At 56.4% G+C, this 19,381-nt stretch overlaps 1 protein-coding gene across 4 annotated transcripts; it reads right to left on the bottom strand.

Moving 5' to 3' along the window:
- Positions 1-1,351: 1,351 nt before the first annotated feature.
- PITX2 (paired like homeodomain 2) lies at positions 1,352-16,275 on the bottom strand. Of its 4 annotated transcripts, XM_075751442.1 has the most exons (6): positions 15,687-16,275; positions 13,169-13,224; positions 12,851-12,988; positions 5,432-5,698; positions 4,416-4,621; positions 1,352-2,658 (listed from the first exon to the last, which is right to left on the bottom strand). In XM_075751442.1, the coding sequence occupies exons 2-6, from the start codon at positions 13,212-13,214 to the stop codon at positions 2,095-2,097; spliced, it is 1,221 nt and encodes a 406-aa protein (XP_075607557.1). In that variant the 5' UTR covers positions 13,215-13,224; positions 15,687-16,275; the 3' UTR covers positions 1,352-2,094. The 4 variants fall into 4 exon arrangements, with proteins under 4 accessions (XP_075607557.1, XP_075607558.1, XP_075607559.1 ...); XM_075751443.1 differs by lacking the exon at positions 12,851-12,988; XM_075751444.1 differs by lacking the exon at positions 5,432-5,698 and having other exon boundaries at positions 15,687-16,254.
- Between the last annotated feature and the right edge of the window lie 3,106 nt (positions 16,276-19,381).

Raw genomic sequence — 19,381 nt, 5'->3', positions numbered from 1 at the left:
AGAGAAAAAGAAAACAGAAAAGGGGGAAAAAAAAAAAAAAAAAAAAAAAAGAAAAAAGATAATAAAAATTAGATTAGAAAAATGAGGGGGGAAAAGGTAATAAAAATGGGGGGGGTGTTAGGGCCTGCCCACAATGGGAACGCGGGGGGAACCCTGCTTTCGGGTGGGGGGAGAGTTTTCCCGGTGGGAAAGCACAGGGCGCTGAACTCTCCCCTCTCCCCGTCTTCTCTGCTCCTTTCCCCGTCTAACCCCGGGGTGGGGGGGGACGGACCCCCTTAGAGGTGTCCTCCCCCGGCTGCTCCTCCTGGCCTCACAAAAGCTCGCAAGGAGCACGCAAAGGCCGCGCAAGGAGCAAGCTCGCCCCCACCGCCCTGAATTTCCTCCCTGCCGTCCCCCTCGCCAGTTTACGCGCCTGCGGAATTTCTTCGGATATGGATATTCCCTCCCTGTCCTGCCGCCGCTCTCCCCCGCCCCCCCGCCAGCCCCTCCTTGCCCGCCCGGGGTGTGAGCCGATGGGAGGGCCGAGCAGCAATTCATCTTGATTTGTTTCAATTGTCCGGCGATGGCAAAGTTATAATCCTGTATAATTTCACGAACAAGCAGGTTGAGAATGAATGGGTCGGTATTATTTAAAACAAAACACACGAGAGCACGACCTTTCCCTTCAACGACATGTTGCAGCACGAAGTCGCAGGAAACTCGGGGCTAACCTCTCAACCCCCGCGCTCGGCGGGGTTGCGGTTATTTGGGCTGCTCTTTGTTTCTCTTCATGTCTGAAAGGGGGATTTGGAAATAGAAATGTAATATTACATGAAGGATCTCCCAGCTGAAGGGAGAAGGTGAGCGCAGGGGGCGGCAAAGGGGACAGATTATTTTGAACAGGAGCAGTTCGCTTGCAAACTGGCTTTTCTTTTCTTTTCTTTTTTTTTTTTTTTTTTTTGCTTCCCACCCTCTCTTCTTTAATGTAATAAAAGCTTCCTTCACAGCGGGAGAAATTTATGCTCGAGATACAGCAACTTTGTGGCTGGTAATTCTCGAGGCCAACGATGTCAAATAATCCATTTTCTCGGGGCTGCGCGGGGGAATAAAAGGATCCTGCTGCACGGAAGGCAGCATGTCCAAGCCCCGCGTTTCTCTAGCATGCGACGTTAGCACAAGGGATTGATTTTTTTTATTATTTTTTTTTTTTTACGTGGGGGGAAAAATAAAGCGCCAGCATTTATTTTTATTGCAATAAAAAGTACTGCCCTGTGTTTCCAGAGAACGAGATCCAGTGTCAGCGATCAGTCAATCACTGCAGACCAGTTACCGCTGCGCAGCTTGGCTCAGTAAATAAAAATCCAGACAAAACTGTATGCTGTATAGTTTACTCCCATGAAATAAAACACATTTTTTTTTCATGTTTGCTGAAAAGTAAAACAATAATATTGTACGAAATGTTATACACAGGGCATGTTTTACATTGCAATATCAGAAACATCATTGCATCCACCAGAAGTACTATTCTAAAACTGATATTCACACAATTTTTTTTTAATAATTATGTTAGAAACATACAGTGTCGCATTTAGTATATACATTCCCTTGCTTGCAAGCGAAAAAATCCTAATCGCTTCTGTGTAACATGCTTTATTTTAAAGCCTAACCTTTTAAAAACACTGTTGTGATATTACTAACAACTGCTTTTATAAAATTAATTTGACATTTCGATATATATACATCCTTTCAGTCATTTTTATGTTAACAATGCTAAACTTAAAAAATAACAAGCTTATAGTAACATTAAAATGTCATATCATATCCAGTCAAACATTTGTCCATATATATATATATATATGTCCTTGTAACTGTTGAAATACTCTTAGTGAAAGAAAGATCTCAGAATCTGTAGGAGGTCCTTTGAAAACAAAGGACCTATCTTATTTCAGTGGTTTCCTCTTTTTTCCTCTCTCTCTCTCTCTCTTTTTCTCTCTCTCTGTCTCTGATTTTTCCTCCTTTCTCTTTCTCTCTAGTGCCCATTACTTTCTAGTGAAATTCTCAGTCTCTGCGGGAAATGGGGAGGGATTCCCATGCAGTGTTTCCTACTTGGTTGTCTCACACGGGTCTGTCCACCGCGTACTGGCAAGCACTCAGGTTGGAAGCGGGGTTCTGCACACTGGCATAGCCAAAACTGGAGTGCTGCTTGGCTTTAAGTCTCAGACTCGCCAAGCTCGAGTTACATGTGTCCCTATAAACATACGGAGGTGTTGGAGGAGCATAAGGACAGGCTGGTGTTGGCACTGCAGAATTCAGGGAGGGATTGCTCAAGTTGTTCAAGTTATTCAGGCTGTTGAGGCTGGAGCCGGGGACCCCGGTGACTGCAGAGGGTACCATGCTTGAAGACATACTCATGGAGGAGATGGAGTTTGGAGGGGAGAACATGCTCTGAGAAGACAGAGGGTTGACATTCATGGAGTTGAAGAAAGGAAAGCTTTTGGTGGAGAGGGAAGCGGAGGTCAGGCCCTTGGCTGCCCAGTTGTTGTACGAGTAGCCGGGGTACATGTCATCGTAGGGCTGCATGAGGCCGTTAAACTGTGGACCGAAACCGTTTTTGCAAAGCTCGGCTTGCTGGTTCCTTTCTCTCTTTCTCCATTTGGCTCTGCGATTCTTGAACCAAACCTTTGGAAACGGGGGGAGAGGGAGGGAGATGCGAGACGCCAGTTAGTCAGGAACCACCACCATCACCGCAGCCCTTTGCAAGCTCTCGGGGCAACAGCCGAGCTTGTCCGTATATACATATGTATATATAAATGTGTACGTATATACACACACATACATATATAGGTTCGTCTAGTCCTCTGCAGAGCCCCGCGCTGGGCCGGGACAGCGATGTGCTGCCGGGGCCGCCGGGGTTTAGCAGGGCAGACCCGTGGCAGTGCCATCCACCATCAGTGTGTGTGTGTGTGTGGGGGGGGTGTTGTCCCCCCAGCATAATTTGCGATGGTTTAATTCGCGCCACAGAGGCCAACGCTTGCTTCCTTTTTTTTTTTTTTTTTTTTTTGTCCCGTCCTTCCCGTCTTTTTTCTCTTTTTCCTCCCTCCTTCCTTGGCTTATTCCGCACTGGAGCCATCCAGGGGAAATACAAAAGTGCAAAAGCGAGGGCAAAACGCCTGGAAACCCGCGGAATTTTAAGGCGATGTTTCCTATTACGGGGAAGGAGAGGGAAGCCAGCAACTAATAAATCCTTACTTCAGTTTGTTAAAGCTACAAGTTCCTCCCGCACGAAAGCTTACAGAGCCGAAAATCACTTTCTAAACAAACTTGTTCGACTGCTCTTTGGCGGAAAAAAGGGGGAGAAAAAAAAAAAAATAAATGCGCCATTTAACAACGTGCTAAATGAGATCTAAGGGACCCTCCCCGCAGACAATGGGGAAAACGTGTCCTTTCCCAATCCACACCTAGGTGTCTGACCCGTCGGGCAGCCGCCAGCAGCAGCCTTACCGTGTGTATTGGAGCCGCCCCGGGGTGTTTGCTGAGCACCCCCGGCAGAGCCGGGTTGGGGCCGCCCGGGCACCACGGGGACGGGCCCCGTCTGGCCGCACCGCGCCGCGCGAAACCAAACATCCCCGCAAAAACCGCGCCGCCACCGCCACCGCTTCGTGCTCCGGCGACTCAGCTGCCCTGGCCGGGCACCGCTCCCCGCCGCGGGGCTGCCGGCCCCGCACACCGCCGGCCCGGCGGGGAGAGCCGGCCCCGCTCGCTGCTGTTCCCGGTTATCACTTTCTCGCTGTCCTCAAGCAACCGCGGGGAGAGGATTTATGTGGGATTTCCGAAAATTTGGGGGTTCGGCCCGTTTGGGGGCTTTTTTTTTTTTTTTTTTTTTTTGGTGGTTTCCCCCCCCCAGCGCGGCGTTTGCAGGCGAGCAGGATCCGGCCTCGGTATCTCTGCAGCGCCGTGACGGTCCCATAAATCTCAGAGGGGGGAAAGGGCGGAGAGAGACGCTCGTCGAATTGTGAAACCAAAAGAAAGAGAAAATGCAAGGAAGGGCACGTCGGGAGTGCCTCGGAGTGAAGTAAAAGCCCTTGTGTGTTTTACATCTTTTTCTCATTAGAGGCAGCGCAGGTTGCAGCCTGTTCCGAGTTGCTTTCTTGGCTAATGTTTTCATTAGCGTTTCGATCAAAAGGAGCAGGACGCATTGCACGGTGAGGGCGAAACGTGCAGCAAACCATATTCCGGAGAGAGAGAGAGAGATCCCAATCTGTCTCGCTTTGACAGAAATGTCCTGCTCTGCCCTGCTTTTGTGCAAAGGCTCTGAAGTTTGCATACAAACCGAAATCGAAAGCAGCTGCAAACATTTCAGCCCTCCTCCCCTTCCCCCGCCCCCCCTCCTCCCCGACCCCCGCTGCCCGGAGCCGGGGTGTCGTGTCGGGACTTACCCTAACCCTGGCCTCGGTGAGGTTGGTCCAGACGGCGATCTCCTCCCGGGTGGACATGTCCGGGTAGCGATTCCGCTGGAAGGTGGCCTCCAGCTCCTGCAGCTGCTGGCTGGTGAAGTGAGTCCGCTGCCGCCGCTGTCTCTTCTTCTTGGAGGGGTCCTCGGGCCCCGCATCCTCGTTCTTGCTCTGCTGGCTCTTATCTTTCTCTGTAAGGGGAGGAAACAAAAAACAACAAGGCGGAAAACAAGGGCGCCGAAGCCTCCGAAGCCTCCTCTCCAGCGGCTGCGGAAGGGCTCGTCCCCAGCGCGGCCGGATCCCGCTGACTGCCCCTACCGCGGCTCGCTGGTGTAATGATTAACCCGCCCGGCCTCCCGTCGCCGCGGCCTCTCCGCGCCCCGCGGGCACCCACGGGTGGGTTCCTCCCGGAGGAACAGCCACCGCCGGGTGAGCGGGACGGAGCCGCTTCTCCGCTTGTCCGTATGCAAGTTTTTCGCCTATCGATACGTGCGAGTTTTTCGCCTGTCTGTATCCGTATTGTTCTCCCATCTGTATACCTGTAATCCGTGTTATTTGCCTATCTATACCCATATTATTCGCCTGCCTGCACCGTGCTATTCCTCTGCCTGTATCCGAATTATTCGCCCATCTGTATCCCCATCATTCGCCTATCTCTACCCATATTCGTCTGTCTACACATTCTATTATTCTATTGACAGATATAACATGTCTATCATTCGTCGATCTATATCCATACTATTCGCCCATCTGTGTCCACACAATTCGCCCACCGCCGCACATGCCATTCGCCTATCCTTGCACATGTCATTATCTTTCTATACGCCGGCACACAGTCACCGCACGCGAAAAAACCCCCACGAAACGGGTCTCGGCTCGGGTGCAGGGCGCTCCCGGGCAGAGGGGCGGCGGCGGCGCATCGCGGGCCGCGGGGCTGCCGGGTCCGCCGGCCGGACCGGGGCCGGGCCGGGCGGGGGTCCCTGCCGCTCGCCCCCTCTTACCTGCGGCCTCGGGGCTGGAGGTGTCGGAGATGGTGTGCACCTCCAGCCGGTGCTTGGCGGACTCCAGGGAGGAGCGCGCCTGCCCCGGCGCCAGCGCCGTCGCCATGGCCAGCGCGGGCTGGTGGTGGTGGTGGCAAGATGATGAAGAGGAGGAGGAGGAGGAAGGTGAGGAGGAGCACAGCTTATTCCCGGCTCCCAGGCGCTCCAGGCTTAACGGGTCCTTCATGCAGTTCATCGGCAAAAGGACGCCAAAGTCTACGTGCGCGCCTGGGGGGTCGATAGGAGAAGGTGTGCGTGTGTCTGTAGGTGTCGGTACGTGTAGGAGGGTCGGCGCGGAGCAGCCCCGCGGTTCCGGGGGGTCAGGGCTGCTGGGCGGCGAGCCGCGTCGGGGCGGGCGGCGCTCGGCTAGCGCCCGGGCGGCACGGCGAGCCCAGAAGCCCCCGCCGCCCGGGGGGGAGCGGCGGCGGCGGCAGGCGAGCGAGCGAGTCCGGTCCTGCAATCGCCGTCACGGCGACACGGCTGCTCCCCGGCCGGCGGCCCCCGGCCCGCCGCGGGGCTCCGCGGGGCGGGGGCGGCGAGGCGCGGCGGCGCTCCGCGGGGCGCTCCTCTCCGCTGCCCGCGCATGGACCCGCGCCGCGGCCGGCCCCGCACCGCATCAGCTCAGCCGCTTCCCTCTTGGCCTGACATCTTAAACCGGCGGCGGCCTTCCCCGCGCCGGCACGTCACCCGCCCCCGCCCCGCCCCCGCCCCGCCCCGCCCCTCCCCGCCCCGCCCCCGCCCCCGCCCCGCCCCGCGCCCCGCCCGCGCGGCCCTGCGCGGCCCCGCGCCGCCCCCCGCGGTCTCCCGGCAGCGGGCGCGCCCGCCCCCCCAAAAACCTCGCCTTCTCCGCCCGGTTAGCCCGGCGGGCGGTACCCGCGGCCGGAGAGCCCGGCCTCCGCCGGCCGGCACACGGGGAGCCCCGTCGGGGCGGCTCCGAGTACGCCCGCGCCGCGCCGCGCTGCCTTCCCGCACCGGCGGACCTGCGGGGTCGAGGAGCGGAGAGCTCGGCACTGAGAGAGGCGCTGCGGCAGGGAGGAAGACAGCGAGGAAGCCCCAGCCCCGATTCCCTCGTTATGGAGGGGGTGGAAAGCAAACGGGAGGGGGCTGCGGCCGGTTAGACGGCGGATCTTTGCCTGGTAACAGCAATAGTAGCAGGAACGGCTACAACACCGACATCTAAACACGAACGACAACAATAACCACGGCCACGGAAAGCTTCACATCACGCTCAAAGGAGTAAGGAAGAGCGTGCACATCCCAGCCCCTGAGCACCTGTAATCCCCGCGCTCGCCGGCTCCCTTGTCTCCCTCTGCCTGCGCCGAAGGCGGAGAAAACGGAGGAAAAATCCTCTCGCTGGCACTGCCAGTCCCGTCCCCTCCCTACAGCCGGCTTTCCAACAGCGAGCCCCCGAGGAGGCTTTTCCACCCCAGTTTTACACCTTATTCGCGCAGTTATCCTCAGGGATCGTTCCCCCGTTTCGGCAGGGACCCTCCTGCTTCCCGGCGCGGCGCCCAGAGCGGCCCCCGCACCCGCGCCCCCGAAAACCGTTTGCAGGGTTTGGCCAAGCCCCGGTCCGGGCGCCGGCTCACAAACCCCTCGCACACGGCCTCCCGACCAGCCCCACCCCGAGATTTTGGGGGGGGGGGGGGGGGGAGAGCAGGATTTGGCCCCTCAGCCCCGGGCAACGGCAGTAGAGACGGGTTGCGCTGTCCCGCGGTCCCCGTTCACGGGCCCGCTTATAGCGCGGGGGCGAGGCTGCTGTGGACCCGGGTCTCGCAGGAGGAAGGAGGAGCGGGGCTGTTTCCAGCGGGTCTAACACGGGGGTAGGTTGCCCTCCCGTGTCGGTCAGGACCTCCCGGGGCAGAGGAGCCCGTCCCCGAGCCCTGCCCCCGCAGAGCCGGACCTCCCCGCGGGGAGCTGCGGCCCTGGTAGGGATGGGGAGCCCGAGGGAGCCCAGACGCGGAAAATGCAGGTTGCGTCTCTACCTGCAATTCCTCTGCATGGTCATGGGTATCGAAAAGTTACCGAAAGCTTCCCCTTGATGTGGCCCTCCACCCCCACATCCCAGAACCCAAACTTTTCTGTATCCCGTTGCTTCCCCCGCTCCCATCCCGCGCAAGGGTGCTCCTGAGTCGCTGATGCTCCTTCGAGGTGCGTATCATCCCTCCCAATCTTAGTTATCGCTAAATCACACATATTACTTTCGCAGCCTGTTAGTAAAGAAGGTTAAATTAATTTACATTCTGCTCATTATCTGCTGTTTAAATGACGTGTTTTTATCCCTGAGATTTGGCAAAGAATCTCTTTCCTCAGACCCCACAGCGTTTCGACGGAGACAATGCTCTTACATTTGTAGTGGATTTTAATCTGATAAGACTCTAATTTGCTTAAGTCTTTTAAATAGGGGGTTTAAAATGATTCTAGCCGTTTTCTTATTGAATTTCCTCTAATTCCCCCAAGATCATAAAGTATATGTGTAAAGTAAATATTTCCTCCCTTTGCACCGGCAGCAGATGACCTATAACTAAGTCAATATGAATCCAGCTCCATTCTGCACAATTTGTTTACCAATCATATCCCCGTTTCTTCTTAACCTCTCGCTACCTCCGCGATCCTGCACCCAGAAATCCTCCCCTCCCCAGTCTTTCCCCACGACGGGACCGCGCCGCGGCCGCGGAGCTGCCCCGGCCCCGGCAAACCGGGCGCCGCCTCGGCCTGGCTGCGAGGGGCGCTGGGCGGGGGCGCTGCCCTTCTCCAGCCCCCACGTCGGGGTTGTAACCAGCCTGCGAAGCCCTGGGGAGGGCGAGCCGGAGGGAGAGGGGATACGGGGATACCCCCCGCCCACGTTGTTTTGTTGGTTTTGTGTTTTGTTTTTTTTTTTTTTTTCCAACGGGACAATGCAGCCCTCTCGCAGATGAGGCCTTTCCCCTCCTTTCCCTTTTTTCTTTTTCTTTCTTTTTTTTTCATTCATTTATTTTTAGTTAGTTTGGAGAAATCCTGGCTTCTTCCGCCGCGACTCGAAACGAAAAGTCCCTCCCGGCTGCGCAGCTCAGAGCGCTTTTTACGCGCTTTATGCGCTTGCAGGGCGCAGCGCCGGTGCCCGCCCCGCTGCGGCCCTCTCTGTCCCGGGACATTCGGCGGGGACAGCCTGGTCCCGGCCCGCTCGCCCCCAGGGAGCCCCGCATCCCCCAGCCCCAACCGGGACAGACCCCCCCCGGCCGTTCTCGCGTCCCCAAAAGCGGGGCAGGGCACCGGCCCGGGCCCCGCCAGTCCAAAGGGAGAGGGTGCCGGCATTTCCTTACATGCCTTTGATTAAAACTCCCCCCACCCCGGGCAGGAGGGGAGCTACCACGCAGCATTAGTTGTCATGGTGACCATAAATCACGTAAATCCAAAAATACCCACCTATAATCTGAGATGAAGTTTTTATTTCCCGAGTGAAATAATATTTTAAAAGCTGTCAGCCAACCGAAAAACAACCTAATTGTAGTCACCCAAGTAATATATTAGCGGTAAAGGTTTCAATTAAAATGTCAAAAGTGTTTTTTAATTTTTGTTCTTTTTTTTTTTTTTTTTTTTTTCCTGCTGGAAGCTCCCATCCCCTTGCGGGCTCAGGTCCTGGCCAGCTCACCCGTGTACCGACTGTCCGCGCCTGCTGCGCGGGGCTGGCACCCCCCAAAAAAACCCTGTTTGGGGGGGAATTCCCTCTTTCCCTCTCGCTGGGCGCTGCAGGGCTTGCCGGGACGCGCCCCTAGTGGGCTGGGGAATTGGGGTTGCTCCCCACTCCGCTCCACCTTCTGCATTTCCTTTTTAATTTTTCTCTTTTTTTGCTTTTCTCTGATGGTGTTTTTCGACCACCCGCTCCTGCCGCCGGAGCTGGCGGCCCGGGATCCCCGGTGCCGGCCCGGGTGCGGGAGGCGGGCGGCACCGGGAGCGGGGCCGGGAGCTGAGCGGCTCGGCTAGGGGTGCCGGGGGGGGGGAGTGGCCAGACCTGCTGCGGGTATTTATTTTCCCACTTTTCCTTTATCTCCTTACGGGATCGTTGTTTCTAGGCGTAATACTCTCCTAAATGGATAAATTGGTTCTTATGTAGAGTCTCCAGCTAGTCCTGTTGTCTTTTACCTTTGGCTTGTTGTCTTTCGCCTATCTCGGATTACCGGCTATTCTCCTCGATGAAGAGCCATTAATTACCCATTCAGTCAATATTAGGAAGACTACAGAGCTTTTTACATAGGATTAAGAAAACATCAGATTGTTCCGTTAGTATATTCCTACTCACGAATAAGCTTTCGTTATACATTTAGTTTTCCCTGGAGTGAGGCTAACAACTGCTGCATATATTATTGTCAGACGACGATTGCAGGGCGGGGGGGGGGGCGGAATTATATATCCGAAGCGTAATAAATAACTTTTAATTTGCGCTCGGCGGGAAGGGGCGCGCAGCTTCCCCGGCGCCGCGCAGGAGCAGCGCACCGGCGGCAGTGCCTCCGCCCCGGCCGGGGGAGACCCCGGCTCCACCGCTCGGCTCACAACTCCGGGTACAAATTTGGCCCCGTTATGTGGCGGGGAGGGTGCCGCTCAGCTTTGCCTGCTCCGGCCGCCCCCGCTCCGGCTCCGCCTCGCTCCCCCCCTCCCCCCCGCGCCCGTTTCCTCCCGCGGGGGGCGGAGGCTGAGCGCCCACCTCGTCCCGGGGCTCAAAAAAACCCCAAAACCAAAGCACCAGGGACCTGGGCTTTGCACGCTGCCGTGTCTTCAGCTGGTCTGGACGGAAAGCTGAATCAGCGTTGGATTTTTTTGGTTTTTGAAAAAGAGATGTTAAGTTACTGAATATTCAGACCAAAGAATATTTTTTTTTTCCAAGAGTTGAAACAATCAATTTGTGATGCTGAATGAATGTAATTTCAACGTTTTATGTTGGAGGCTGCTGTTTCAGCAATACCTAGATTATCGATTACAGGAAAGGATTCCTTAAGTAGCATTCACAGAGCTAACAAATTGAATAGATTATATATATACATACACACACACAAATAGTTTAAGCATCCACCCGCCCTGCATAAAAATTATTCGAATAAACCCACCAGCAACCATTTACGCGTGCCGTGGGCTGTCGAAGCATGTGCTGAAGTTTTCCTAATTTTTGTGGGACTCGGCAGCAATTTTCCCGTCTCTCTGGATAAACGTGACACCCGCCGGGCTGCGTTTGACACTCTAGGCTGCAATAATATTGTCATACTTTCCCATTTTCCTTTCCCCGGCGTGGCCACCGAGCCCTTTCTTCTGGAATAACCCTGCCTCCTTCCCCGCAGGAAGCCAGGGCGCCCGTATCGTTTTGGAGCGTCTCCTACTGAATTTCGTTTCCTCCTTTCACAGGAGCAGCGTTTTGACCAAATACTCGCATTTTTACTATTATTATCAATGCTGCTAGTTAGCGATTATTCTCCTTGGGCCCACCCATGGTGCCTAACTCGCGGAATTACCTGGCCGCCCTCGTAATTTCCGAAACTGAACTTTGACAGAGGGGGGTCCCAACTAACCCCTGCTCCGCTTCCCCGCCCCAAGGACCAGACTTTTTGCGAGGTAAATCACATAAAGCACGAAGTTCTGACGGTCAGGCTAGACGGAAATCAACGAGCACGGCGCGATTAAAAGCGAATCAAAGCCAAACCCCAACAAAACCCCGCCTGAATCGCGAGAGAACACCCACCCGTGATTTCTACGATTTGCAGCGAGTCGCCCGAGCAGCCCAGGGCTTCTCAGGACTTGCCATGATCCGTCTCTCGGAGACACGGGCTGGAGCTGCACACAAGGATCATCCCCCCGCACATCTGCGGGGATATATCCGCACATCTGCGGGGATATATCCGCAGCCGCGGTCGTTCCACGCTTCCCTTCCCCGTAAACGGTTTTAATGGTCAGGCAACCCCGCGTTGCTTCTTCGGCTCAGACTTAAATTTTAATTAATGGCATTAAAGGTGTTTAGATAGCAATTTCCCTTGCAGCCCGACGGGTAAAAAACAGACCGGCTGATACGGTAACGAGGCAGGAAATTTTGCATGTACTACAATAATCCGGGTTCATAATTGATGGTTAAGAAAATAACCATTTGTTTCTGGGCAGAGGAAGCAAAAGTTACCGTGTCAGGGAGCATATGTGGATATTACTTTTATAAATACTTAGTCGAATCAAGCTGGCGTGGAAGGGCTCATAAATTTATTATATCAGAAAGGTCCCCACTTTCCCATTAGATCGTGCTAAGGGCTTTGATTAAGACCACCTGTTCGTCGGGAGGAAAAGGCAGGGGAGGGTAAAAAGGCCTTCCTTATTTGCAAACCATATATAAAGCAATGTCACCCTTCCTTTCCACATTATTTAACACTTATTACTGGCCGAGGGAAAAAGTGCCAGACCCTGGTAAAGCCGATTTGTGCACAATTTAATATCATGTATGTTTCCGGGATGAAAAATGATCGGCTCGTAATACCTTCGCGTTTGGAATTACCCCGGATTTTGCTCGCTAACCTTCCTTTGGCCTAAGCGTTTCTTCTTCTAGGGGTTTTGAAGTCCAGCTAGCAAATCCCGCTTAAAGTCTCCGGGGGAGGGTGGACTCGGGAAGGGGACGTGGCTCCTCCTGAAATCACTGGATGTTATTTGACAAATAGCGAGCTGTTTGGCCAAACAGGGTTAATACAGTATTCTTACAAGGAAGTGTTTAACCACGAGACCAGGAATACGTGCATTATTAATTCAGTCTAGTTTCCTGTATTATTAATTCAGGTTAATATATTTTATTTAAACAAAATTACGTTTATCTTGGATTAAACAGTCTCTCGAAATACAGAGCGCTTGTTTTCTTCTTTGTAATATGTTTGCATTGCTGTTTTTCTTTACCACCCGTCGGGCTCGCCTACCAGACCCCCTGAAAGGGGCAAGGGAAGAGAAGGCAGGAGCTCGCTCTGCCTGCAGACGGGGAGCTGCGGGGGTGCCTGCCTCTGGAGGCCGGCGAGGGCCGGCGGCTTGTTTACAGGCAGGAGGGGTCAAAAAATAGAAAATAAAAATAAACACGGGAGCGACGCTGCGGGTATCTGAAAGGCGCGCGGACAGCGATGCTTTTTTTTGAGGGGGGACGCGCTGGCGGTGGGTGTTACCGCGCGCCTGCAGCCGCGGGGGTGCCCGGCGCACCCCCCTTCCCCTTTCTCCCGCGGCCGCGCATCTTCAGGCGCAAGTGGCGCCCGGGCGCAAAGCTGCGCCGCGCAGCCGGCGGGCAGCAGAGGGCGCCCTGGTGCCGCGCAGGCGGGCCCAGCGCGGAGCTCCCGCCCGCCGCCCCGGCAGCGCGGCCCGCGGAAGGGCGCGGAGGGGCGCGCAGGGGCCGCCGCTTACCATTGGCGCTGGGGGGCGGCCGCCCGAAGAGCTTGCTGCCGGCGGGCTCCTTGCGGCCCTCCGGCGCCTCGCCGAGCTCCCCCTTTTTGATGTCCGCCTCCTTGGAGAAAAGACACTCGACGGCGGCGGGCTGCACCCCTGGGGACGGGGACACGGGGGAGGGGGACAGGGGAGAAGCGGTCAGCGCCCGCTGCTGCGCACCACCCCGCGGAGGCGGCCTCGCTTCTTGGGGGCTACTCCCGCCTGTCTCCGCACCCGCGCACCGCACCGCAGCGGGGCCGCCGTGCCTCCGGCTCGGCGGGAGATGGTTTCTCTTACCTAGCTGAACACAGGCGGAGACAAGTTTGCGGCAGTTGGACTCCATTACCCGTTATCTGCAAAAGACGAAGGCACCAGAGTTTTAAAACAATTATTTTGGGAGTGAAAAATAAACGCAAAAAAAAGAAACCCAGCCGCCCGGTAGTCGCGTCGCAGCAATGCTGGCGGGACCCCCATCTTTTCCCAGTGACGTCCGCACGGTGTCCACTTTCTCCGCCTCAAGCTCGGGTCCCACCCGAATCACACCATGGGATAGGTGCAAACCCCCGTGGCGATTTCCCAGCCCGTCGGACCGCTCGGCCTCCCTCCACCCCTCATTATTTGGGGACGTGAAAGAGGGTCCGCGAACCTCGCGGCCGTGCTCCGCCCCGGGACACCCCAACCTCCGTCCCAGGGGGTGCCGTGGGGCAGGGGGGTACCGGCAGCTGGGCCCCCTGCGCGGCGGGAGATGCGCGGACGCGGTTGCGCCCGCCGAGGCCCCGCTCTCCGGCTGCGCCTCCGCGCTCCCTGGCCGCCGTCGGCGCCTCCCCCGGTCTGAGAGGTTGGGCAGTAAAATCACAGGATTAGTGCCTGATTGAGATGTCTGTTCGTGAGATATTACAAAATTCATTATCACAGCTCTCTACTAACTCGATATGAAGTAACACAGATGGGATTTTATTAGTCCAGGCTTCAAATGTTTACTTATGATAATTTCGGGGGAAATTTGCATGTCACCATCATTTCGGTAATCTTTCTTCTTCTTCTTCTTCGCCTCTTTTTTAATGTCTGAACCGGTCGCATTATTAGGTGGCGCTTAGAAATGCGGCAGCCTGGAGCCGAGGCACGTTTGGGATGAGCAGCGCCGGCCGCAGCGCCCACCGTGCAGGACTCCGCCGGCGCCGGCCCCGCCGCCCGGCAAGCAGGATGGGACACGGGGAAAACGGGAGGAAAGGGAGTAAAGAAAAAAAAAAAGAAAAAAGAAAAAAAAAAAGAAAAAAAGGAAAAAGGGGGGAAACGGGAAAGTGCGGTTATCAGGATTCCTCCGGGTCTCGTTGTGACACGGCGGCTTCTATTCAAAGCCGAGGGACGCCAGGGAGAAACTCCGCTCCCTCCAGCAGCCGGGCCTAGCACACGAGTTGTGCCTAAATTAATCGGAAGGCGATTAAGAGAACCTTAATTCTTCACCGCTGGTCCTTAAATCGGGATAGGTCTCCGTCAAGATTAGTCCTGCATGACAAATTCAGCTGCCCTCCCCCGCCGCCTGCCTCGATGGCTGATTTATTTCACGAGTGGAGACACACAGCTCCCCCCACGCACACGCACCGCCACCGAGGGGAAGTTTTTCCTCTCTCCTGAATCGCCGGTCTCCTCGGAGAAAAGTGCCTTTCCCGGACGGATTATTATTCCTTCCCCGCTCTCAGTTGCCCGTACTGATCCTTCCCTTCCTCCTCATCGTATCCTTTTTTAATTTTTGTTGCAAACCACATCGCGGGGCCAAGGGGAGCGAGAAGCGTTTTCCTATTGTCTCCGGCCCGGCGACTCAAATGAAAGCAACTCCACTTGCTTTTCCATTCCAATTTTTCCGAGCACTCCTCCGCTCTCAATGAAATCCCTCAGCACCTCCGTGCGCTCACAGCCCCAGGAACCGCACCAGCCGCGCGAGTTTTCCCTTTCTCCGCGGCTTGCTGGGCCCGCTCCGCTTAGCGGCAACCTGCTCGGAGCACTCCGGCTACAACAACTGCAGGGCGCGGACAAAAAAGCGGTGTCACACGGCATTTATTTTATTATTTTTTTCCCCTTGTCGGTATCTATCATTATTCCTTCAGGGAGGGGGAAAAAAAAACCAACAACAAAAAAACCCCAAAAAACCCCAACCAACCAAACCAAAACCCACAACGCCCCAAAAATCCCAGAGTCCCCTGGCAAATACCTCAGCAACGCCCGAATAGTGAGGTCCGGGGTTTCGGCGAGACGGTTTTTGTCAGAGGCCCGCAGTCGCTGCCGGCGGCTCTCGAACGAAAAAGGGGGGCTCCGAGCGGGGCCTACCCCTTCGCAGTGCCCGCAGGGGCAGACGGGCCCCGCCGCTCCCCCGCGGGTGGTGCTGAGGGTCCCGGCCGCGGAGCCCGCAGCCGGCGCGGCAGACCCGCTCGCCCGATTTTCTGGTGCCCCGAGCCCGGGCCGGCTCCGCTCCCGTCCCGCGCCCGGGTGCGTGGTTCCGCGGCGGGAAGGCGCTGCCTGCGCGGCCGCTCCCGCGGGGCCGGTTCTCCGGCGCCCGCCCCGCCGGGGGAGGCCGATGCCGTTACCGCGGGGTAACGGCCCGGGGGGCAGCGCTCAGTCCCCTCGCCGCCAGCCCTGCGGGACGGGCCGCAGCCGCCCGGGAGGACATCAGCGATTCGAGCCCGCAGCACCCTCCCCGGCCGGCCCGGGGGCCCCCGCCACCCGTCCCGTGGTGCATAGAGCCGGGACCGGCCGGGTCCGTAGCCCTGCGCCCGTCCCGCCGACAGCCGCCGAGACCGCTCCCCCCCGACACACTCACCGGGGCCGGTTGCTCTCTCCGCCCCACTACTCGCGCTGCTGGTGCTGGTGCCGGTGCTGCCGGGGGCGGCGGGGCCGCGCCGGGCTCCTGCGCTGGCTGCGGGGCCGCGGAGCCGCCGCCGCCGCTGGCTCCCTCCTTCCCCGGCCCTCCCGCGCCCCCGCCCCGCCCCGCCCGCCTCCCCCGGCCCTGACGTCACACAGGCTCCGCCGAACGCTCCCCGCCGCGGGGCCGGGCCGGGCCGGGCGGGCGGCTGCGCGGCGCTCCGCGGGCACGGGCGCAGCGGCGGCGACCCCCGGTCGCGGAGGGGGCAGGGGGCAGGAGGAAGGACAAAGGGCGGCGGAGGCGGCGCGGCGGCGGGCTAGGTAGCCAGAGGAGAACCGAGGTGAGCGAGGACGGCCGCGGCCCTTCCGCGCCCGCGCAGAGCGCGCCCCGGTCCGCCCCGCCCGGCCGGAGGGGAACGGTAACTGTGGCCAAAGTTTCCCGGGCCGGGCCGGCGGCTGTCCTTGCACCAGGTGTGAAGAGGGATCGCCAACCCATTGTGAGACGTCTCGGTTTCCTTCTTTAACCCACTTTTTTATTATTATTATTTTTTCTATAATTTTCTTAAATCCCGGGGTTCTTGTTCGTGCTCGTATCGCTAGCGCAGAGCCGGAGTAGCCGAAATCCCGCCGCTCATCTCTGTCAGTCGCCCTGCCTCGTTTACGGACGACAGCGAGAAAATACTAAACACTACGGCAGGCTCTCTCCCCCTTTTCCCCAAGCGACACGGAGTTGGCGCCAGAGGGAAATTTATTTTCGATTTTGTGATGTTTTCCGTGTTTAAGAAAATAACGACGTCGGGTATCTCTGTTTAGACCAAACTAACCCGATCCCTTTTTCTCGCAGCTTTTGCGCGGCTTTGTTTATAGAGAGACCACGCGGAAATAAAATAGGCGCTTTCTTAACTCGGAGGCTGCACCTGATCTATTTGTGGCTATTTTAAAATTATTTCAGCCTGGAGTGAATTTTAGTTATTTATAGGCGTGGGCAGGGGGCGAGGCAATTATTGCCGGAGGAAGAAAGCGAACCCTTGGAAGCGGCCAAGTTTTCAGCGGGTCTTTTTTTCGGCGGCTCCTGGGGAAGCCCAGCCGCGTTCAGCAGCACCGCCGCTTCCCGGCGTGCACAGAAAAGCCCTTTGAATGTGACGCCGCAGCAGTTGCCACGCCAAGCGGAGAGGGTTGCTTCCTCACGCAAGGAATGAAATCGCGTGGGTGTTTTCCTAGGGAGAAATAAATTAATTGTGTCCTTGGCTACCCCCGTTTCTGTCCTCGGGAGCGCTCTGCCAGGTGAAATCCAGTTCCTCCGCGCATCCGAAGAAGGAGCGGGAGCGAGGGGGACTCCCAGCTCCCACCTCGCACTTGTGTTTCCCTGGGAAAAGCAAACTGCTTGCGCCGGTGCGCATCTTCCCCACCCCAGCCCCGTTGTGTTTTGGACTGGGAAGGCAAGGCAGGCTTGCGGCGCCCGCGTTGGCAGCGCGGCCGCGGAGCGGGGCCGTTCGCGGCTCCGCGCCCGCCTCCGCGCCGGGCGGCAGCGGGCTCCGGCCGCCTCGGAGCCGGAGCGGCTGAAGTGAGCAGCTGGTGAGAAATGCAAATGGCTCCTGGAGAAACATAAGAAACAGGGTGATTTTCATTCCCTCCTCGAGTGTGTGGAAGGAGCTGGACATACGTTTCACGCTCCTAATCCTTCTTTTACATTTTTAGTCATACTCCTATTAAACAACTAATTAATGCCCAGAATCACCAGGGAATACATTAGACATGCTGCCGTGGAAGAGGGGTTCCAGGGTGTCTGGAAACTGTGGAGCCGACTTAATACGCGGATTTCAATTTTTTTTTTTCCCCCCCTTCTGTCAAAGCAATAAATGTAATAATAGATTTCAGGGCGAGCAAAGGCCGCGGCGGCGGTATTTATAGTCTGGCTCCCCCCTCCCGCCAGCGCAGTGACAACAGCTTTAAAAAACCCCGACGAGGCTAAGGAGCCTTTCCTCGGAGGGCTGAAGCGGGGAGCGGCGGCGGGCTCGCAGCCGGCGCCCGGCACCCGCGGCCCGGCTGGGGCGCGAATAGCCGGGCTGGGAGCCCTCCGTCCTGGCTCCCCGGCAGGCACGCCGGCTTTCTGAACGGCTTGGAAAGAGGGCCAGGGTTATTCCTCGCCCCGACAGGCGGAAAAATCTGTTTTCATAAATGCCTATCGCGACTATCCGTTTGCAGGCACCTGGCGCAGCCAGCGGTGCTCCCGACGGCGGCGGGAGCCGCGGGGCTTCTCCCCGGGTGATCCCAGGTCTCAGCGTGGGCGAGCCGAAGGAGCACCCTATCTGCTTCCCCGCTGCCTGCCGGGGAGGGTTTTGCCCAGGGACGGGGAAAGAAAAAAAAAAAAAAAAAGCCAACACCACCAAAAAGGCAAAGCGTATGTAGCGGTGACTAAATACAGAGCCGCGTTCCAGGCATCCCTCCGTGTCTTGCACCGGCCGCCAGCGCTGCCGGACCGGCGGCGAAGGGAGTTATCCTCGAAAGTGTGCGATGGGGCAATTCACGGCCATTTACTTTCCTCATGCCCGGATTATGATCTCAGCCCTCGCAAGCAATCCCTCCCGTCTCCCCCCTAGCCTCTCCTCCCACCTCTCTGAGCTCCTTATCTGACAGCAGACGAGTATGTAAATACCTATAGCTGGCTATGTTTAACACACTCAAACATTATTGATTTGTTGGGCTGCTCGAATATTTTCTTCCTGTCCAGATCTGGTTTCAAAATTGCTCATTCAGGAGGTTCGTCCCGATGCTACAATACAATAATTGTTAAAAATTTAAACATTTCAAATGGACCCGTTGATTTGCATATAAATTAAAATTACTATGCCTCGCGTATTCTAATGTTTTATAATCATTTCGAAATTAGCGCTTTACCACTTGAGCTAAAAGAATATATAAATGTCTGTATTGACTCTCTAATGAATTACCTAATTAAAACGTCCCGAGGACGTCGGTCGTTAGGAAGATTGTTAAACCGGGGCACGTTAGGGGTAAGGATGACGGTGCGAACCGGAGCAGAGCAATCTCTGTTAACACAGAGTAATCTAAGCTTCACGCAGTGAGTCCCGTATTTATTTTCCTTTGCTTTGCTTTGATCTCTTACCCCTCTCCTATTAATTTTTTTTTTTTTTTTTTTTTTGTAAGGAGGAAAAACGAAGAGGAAGCGCAACTATCTCCCGGTTTGCTCCGAGCCGGCAGCCGCCGCTACCCGGGCGGGCGGGATGCCCTCGGCCGGGGCTGCTCTCGGCTCGCACCTTTCCGGCAGCGACCGGCTGCTGGGAGCAGGAAAACGCAGCCAGAGCCGGCGGGGCCCGTCCTGCGATAGAGATGCTAACAGGGCACTTACCTTCGTCATGAGACTAGGGATAAAAAGGTAGCTCTTCCTAGGAGAGGCAGTGCAAAGGAATGCGAGAAGTTCAGAAAAAAAAAGAAAAAAAAAAAGACCAAAAAAAAAAAAAAGACCGGCGGTGCGAAAATCTGTAGCCTCGGGGGCTAGCCAGCAACCCCTTTCATTTCAAGCACTTATTGATTTGCTGTTGTCATCTTTGGCGACGCAGAAGGACACTTGAAAGAATTTCTGATGGGGCTCTGATCTGAGAAACGAGGTGACCTGACCGGGCTCTCACCAAA

The sequence above is a fragment of the Balearica regulorum genome, chromosome 4 (assembly GCF_011004875.1).
Source record: "Balearica regulorum gibbericeps isolate bBalReg1 chromosome 4, bBalReg1.pri, whole genome shotgun sequence".
Classification (NCBI taxonomy): domain Eukaryota; kingdom Metazoa; phylum Chordata; class Aves; order Gruiformes; family Gruidae; genus Balearica; species Balearica regulorum.
This window is presented reverse-complemented; position numbering and strand designations above follow the sequence as displayed.

Excerpts from the sequence above, each read along its gene's own strand:
- PITX2 (XM_075751442.1), bottom strand. The coding sequence starts at position 13,214 with ATGGAGTCCAACTGCCGCAAACTTGTCTCCGCCTGTGTTCAGCTAG. Across the intron at positions 5,699-12,850 it reads GCCGCCCCCCAGCGCCAATG|GCGCGCACGTAGACTTTGGC; the intron begins GTAAGCGGCGGC and ends TCGACCCCCCAG. Across the intron at positions 4,622-5,431 it reads CTCCAGCCCCGAGGCCGCAG|AGAAAGATAAGAGCCAGCAG; the intron begins GTAAGAGGGGGC and ends CTCCCCTTACAG.